Source organism: Vigna umbellata, chromosome 3 (assembly GCF_029865625.1).
Source record: "Vigna umbellata cultivar VRB3 chromosome 3, Vumbellata_1.0, whole genome shotgun sequence".
Classification (NCBI taxonomy): Eukaryota; Viridiplantae; Streptophyta; class Magnoliopsida; order Fabales; family Fabaceae; genus Vigna; species Vigna umbellata.
This window is the reverse complement of record NC_142167.1, coordinates 42,392,112-42,397,890: the sequence shown is the minus strand read 5'-3', so window position 1 is coordinate 42,397,890 and position 5,779 is coordinate 42,392,112. Positions and strand designations below refer to the sequence as shown.

At 30.2% G+C, this 5,779-nt stretch overlaps 1 protein-coding gene across 1 annotated transcript; it reads right to left on the bottom strand.

Moving 5' to 3' along the window:
* Positions 1-1,201: 1,201 nt before the first annotated feature.
* Positions 1,202-5,448, bottom strand: LOC124833964 (putative choline kinase 2). Its single transcript, XM_047308541.2, has 9 exons — positions 5,404-5,448; positions 3,695-4,240; positions 3,332-3,453; positions 2,993-3,188; positions 2,761-2,878; positions 2,629-2,676; positions 2,061-2,161; positions 1,721-1,829; positions 1,202-1,531 (listed from the first exon to the last, which is right to left on the bottom strand). The coding sequence occupies exons 2-9, from the start codon at positions 4,178-4,180 to the stop codon at positions 1,422-1,424; spliced, it is 1,290 nt and encodes a 429-aa protein (XP_047164497.1). The 5' UTR covers positions 4,181-4,240; positions 5,404-5,448; the 3' UTR covers positions 1,202-1,421.
* Between the last annotated feature and the right edge of the window lie 331 nt (positions 5,449-5,779).

Here is a 5,779-nt window from a genome sequence, read left to right as displayed (position 1 = left end):
TTCATAATTCTTCTTCTCTTAGGAAACAGATAAAGTGGTTAATCATCTGTATAACTTTCTGCTAGAGGTATAATTAACAGTAATACATGCTTTTAACTAGTTATATATCATATGCGACATGAATTTAATATCAGAATTGTATTATCAACATACTCTATCTTATTTTTAAGATAAAGATTCAAGTATGAATTTAAGTCATTGGATAAAAATAAAAAAACAGGACATTATATAAAGATAAAGAGTTATGAATTTATTGTCTTAAAGTTTTAAGATAAGAATAATCTTTATTTCTTACCTAATTAAACTCAGATCTCATTAATATCATGATTTCCGATTGACCTTCTCTCTCAATCAACTTATCAAAACTTTAGTTCTCATATTATTTGATGATATGACACAGGAAAAATGAAACAACAAAGCATAACACAGGCTGCTGAAGCAATGATCAAGTTGAAGATTTTTCCTGTAGAGATCACTGGAAGACTTGATTCGGTCCACCTAGAGTAGCTTATAGTGTGTTAATGTGTACCTATTGTTTTTCAACTCCCAGACTACAGGGAACTAAAAAAATTGACTTCATAATATCCGTTTTAGTATGATAGCTTCATAAATGTGTTATTGTTTACTTTATAAGATGATAAAATTATTAAATTTTTCATATAAATTATGGTGTTGCATCACCAAGAGAGTTATATTCTGTTTTTGTGTTTTCTGCAAGAAGATTAGGATAGATTTTGAAACCATACTAATAAATAAGATTATTTTTAACTTAATGTTTTAAAATTAGTTTTGTAAATTAGGAATTATAATGTGTTTCGAAATTTATCTTTAATCGATGTGACGAGATTTTTAACCTATGAGAATTAAAGAGTTTCATAGGTTCAAATTTTAACTTAGACGCATGATCATAATATCAAATTAAAGTACTAAAATTTATACATAATTCAACTCAATAAAATCAGCTCAATAAAATAAGATTTTGTTTGTACCTGCTGGGTTAGTTTCTGTTGTTGGCACTATCAGTGCATGTAAGTTTTATCTTAGTGAGTTATTTGCCAATAATTGTTTTTGCACTGAAAATAAAAGGATTGTTGATACATGAAAGAGCGTTCTTCTAATAATTGCGTCTTAATTAGATATAATTACGAATCTTTTACCGTTGTCATGGAGAAGTTAAATTAAAAATTCCACCAAAGTTTTTTTATAACAGTTTCAAAATAACCATCACTAGAAGAGATTGATAATTACAGTGTTTCTTTATCCTAGTTAAGGTTATGGATTTCCCCAGATAGAGTTACAAAGAATGAAGAAAGTAAAAAAAAGTTAATAACACATAGGTATTACATTGCTATACTTTCTCACAACTATTCCCATTTAACTCATCAAGGTCAATCGAGGAACAAATTCTGCCAAACCTTGCTCTAGTGTTTCGATCTGAAAAAGCCAAGATTAAACAATCTCTTCAATCTCCTAGGGATACCAATGAGCCTACCTGATTTATGGTGAGTGGTCGATGTTGCTGCTTGCAACCCTGCAAGCAAATAACTAGTTAGAATGTCACATATAAACACGATTCATTAAGATAAGTGAAATTATGTGTAGATAATGTTTAAAGACTTTCAAATTTATAGGAGCTAAAGTTGAAAGAATGTAAATGGAACTAAAATCAAAATGTTATGTTTACAAATACAAAACAGTGTTTTATTGAAAATACCATTACCATGGGAAGCGCCATTAGAGCTCACAACAGGAGTTTTCCTTGACCAATACTGTTGGAACCTCTGTTCTGCATATTCTCTGTACTTAAAGTCAATTTTATTTACATGCACCTGCATAAAGAATTCAGAAGATAATTAGATACCATTTATACCAAAATATTTTACACTCATTTGGAAAATCTACTAATTAGAATTGTCTTTTTGGAAATTTAATTTACAATATTTTAGACTGTTTATTTCAATAATCTGACTACAATTTGGTCATTCATGAGTGTATTAGTGCAGATAATAAGAACATGAAATGTAGAATAACCAATGCTAAAGTGAGAAAGTGATAGTTACCGAAATTATTCCCCAAATGCCCCACAATAGATGGCTTGCAAGTGCATACTTCTCAACTTCATCAAGCAATTGTTGTACTTCAGTGTCACTAGGTTGCTCACCTGTGTCATAATGAAAACATAAATAATTCACTGGTTAATGAGTTGGGTTGACATATATCTGACTAATATTTCTCGTTATGAGAAGTGATAGCTAACTAATAACTAATATTTCTCAAAATAAAAAGGTGTTTTCCAAATCAATAATACTAGAATCTATTGGGATTTTTAGATTAGTAATACTAGAACCTATTGGGATTTTTAGCATAAATTTTTTAGAAAGAGATTTTATAAATGTGATTTGAGTATAACCAAGTGATTGATTCTACCTTGGAAGATAGCAAAAGTATAGAAGGAATTTGGACCACTTCCAATCCAAAAACTTAAACAATGAGACTTAGACTTACACTTGAAAAATATACACTAAATATTATGCAAGAGAAAATTATGGTGATGATAAAATGTCACTAAAATATAGTTTAAAATAATAAGAGAGTTAGGTTAAATAAAACTAATTCCACAAATGCCACCTGAGGAACTCAAATACGCTTGTACAAATCGTTGACGCTCCTCCAAATCTAACAGAAGAAAGAACTAAATTTGTTAATTGTTTGGTGAAAAAAATGAATGAGAAGAAATTGCAGAGTTCATTATTCACAGACCAGGGTATTTAGTGAAGTCAAGAACATGTGGGGTATCTGTGTGATAATTGGCAGCCATCTCATTGAAGTGGTTTGCTATATCATATGCCACAGGATTGTAACTTGCATATTCATAATCCTGTTATAAAAGTAAAACATTCAGTATTTGTTATAATACTAAACTTTACATTCTCTAACCAGTTTGAACTACAACAGTAAATAATTATTAGATAGTAAACAAAGAGGGACTCACTATAAGGGTGACAGAACAGGACTCTTCATCAAGCATTATGTTGCCATATTGCAAATCGTTGTGACAAAATCCTATGCATTGCTTAGTTCCTGTTAACTCTTGTTCCAAAGTAGATATTTCCTTGTCCAAACTGTTCAATTTAAATGCTTCAACATCTTCAGGAGAACTCAAGCGTTTGGCTTCCTTAAGCCAATCTCTGAAGCATTAAAATAAATTTATGTTAGAAATGATCAAATTGTACTGATAATAACATGTTACTGAAATGAATGAAATATGACTCAGATGTTAACCTCAATTTGAAAAGATCAAGAATCTGTGGTTTTTCATAAGAACACATACCTTAACCTATCCCAAAGGTTCACAGTCTTTGGAACAGGCATATCAAGATCATGAAACTCCTTCATTTTGGCTGCTATAAGAGCAGAAGTGGATGGATCTCGCAGATCAGATGCTGATAATGTCTGTTAAATCAACCACAATGTATCAGCTTGATCAAGTTCATATATGAATGAAACAAATGACTAAACTTTACAAGTATGATTTGCAATGTTGGATCAAAAGGGAATGTGTCAGTTGTGTAACACATATTGATTCAAGAATTTGCATTCATCAACTTGTTCATGATAGCAATTTGCAGAAAGATACTGTGCTATGACAAAAGACGAGGATGAAAATAGAAGCATAAAGTGAAGATGAAATTACCCTTGCGTGGATGAATTCCTCAATACGACCATTATCAAACCTTCCTAGCAAACGAGGCCCTTGTCCACTCTTTGACATAAATTCAAACGTCTTGACCTCAACATCCCTATCAATGAAAATAGCAGTACCATCACCATAGATTCTTGCCAGAACCTTTCTTGAGGATTCTCCTTCTGTTGTCTTCCATTTGATCTGGAAAACCTCATTTGTCATTGCCCCTTTAAGAGGGATTACTTGCAATGCATTGACATCGATTACATTCTCCCATTTAGCTGCCAATGATTTCAGTATCTCAGTTGCTTCACTAGGAAGACAATATTCTCTTTCTTTGGCAGAGGTTTCTTTAGGAACTTCTGTGCCCTTTATTGCACTACTACCTGGAATCTCTGCATGATCACCACTAACTACATTTTCTGCATCAACAGCTTTGTTATTCAATGGATTTTCTGTGGCCTCTTCTGCTGTCCCCAGAACAAAAGTCACCATTTTTACTTCAAGAAGCAAGAATAAAATATACTGCTTCCTTTTTGTTTGATTCTTTTAAACCTGGAAAAACAAGATAATACCCAAAAAAAAAAATACAATTAATGTATATACACACATAAGTCATAATATATATATATATATATATATATATATATATATATATGAAGATTTTTCGATTTCAACATTGAAACTGGTAAACAGCATAGGCTTTCACTCATTTATGTGTTTGGTAAAAATGGGTTCATTGTTTCACCGGTAAGCGAAATATGTTAAACCATAAATAGATTAATATAAATAAAAAAGGATAATGTGTGTTTTAGGCCTCTTAATTTCCATTTAAAATTAGTATTAAATTTTAATTTAAAAAATGGTGCATTTGATTATCTCATATTTTTTTATGATTAATGATGTTAATTATGTCTAATCTCAATATATAAAGTTTTATGAAGTGGATGAAACCAATTATAAAAAAATACAAGGATTAGAATTATTGTTTTTAAAATATTTGCCAAGACTACTCACGTTTAAATGTGAGTAGTCTCTATCTAGTGGATTAGATAAATAAAAAGAAATGTCAAACTCTAATTTTAAAATAGAAATTCCTCTATTTTATTTTTTTTAAAGTTCATTCTTCCATTTAGAAGAAAGAGTGCACTTTAAATCTCGTGTTAAGGATCAAAAGATATTATTTTTATAATTTTTATAATTTTTATATGTAAAAATAAATAAAATATGAAAACAAATAACATAATATCTAAAACTGAAAACATGGCTGAGTCTTCTCAAATTAAACGTTTCAAATTTCCCTATTATTTGTAAGAGAAAAATCCAATCAAATCCTTGAATATCTAGCACAATATTGATGTGATATAGTAGGCAGAAACACATTTAAACATTTTTAAACTACAAACTTATAAACATGTGTTAAGAATTACAAGAATTTAAATAATAGTTTTAATTGAACCAAATCCAACCGTTTGATATTGTAGATTTATTATAAACAATTCACCGTTTAAAAAAACTCATCAATTATGTTACCCTAAGAAAATTAGTATATGATTAATTTAAGCAATTCTTCAGCAACATTTTGACAAACATATGTTTCCACCATAAAGAGAAACCCTTTTTTTTTTCTGAAAAAGACCTTAAAAAGAAGTGGAATTGTTGCAACACAAGAACAAAGCCAAAGAAAAAAAAACCTCAAAAGGAAGGACAATACGTACGGTGGCTGGTGTCTTCACCACCGGGGAAGAAGAGTAAAGACTCACAAAGATCCTGTGATTTTAAAAGGACGAAGAAAAGAGGTTTATATACCATGTTTCCACCTCTAATTAACGACCAAAAACTTGGATGGAGATGAAAGGAGGGAACAAGAGTGGTTAAAATTGGAGGGTGCTGAATGATTGTATTTTTTTTTTAGCAACGGTATAAATAGATTTTGCTACAATTTCACTGGAATTTTTCTTCAAAATCATTGAAATTTTTAAGAAAACAAGTATTTTGTAGTGTATAGGACCACATTTCCTCAAAAACAGAGAATTGTAGAGTTATATACACAGTGTGCTTACATAATTATTGTAGGTGGAAAGATGACCAAAA

Excerpts from the sequence above, each read along its gene's own strand:
- LOC124833964 (XM_047308541.2), bottom strand. The coding sequence starts at position 4,180 with ATGGTGACTTTTGTTCTGGGGACAGCAGAAGAGGCCACAGAAAATCCA. Across the intron at positions 2,162-2,628 it reads AGCGTATTTGAGTTCCTCAG|GTGAGCAACCTAGTGACACT; the intron begins GTGGCATTTGTG and ends ATTATGACACAG. Across the intron at positions 1,532-1,720 it reads CTCTAATGGCGCTTCCCATG|GGTTGCAAGCAGCAACATCG; the intron begins GTAATGGTATTT and ends ATTTGCTTGCAG.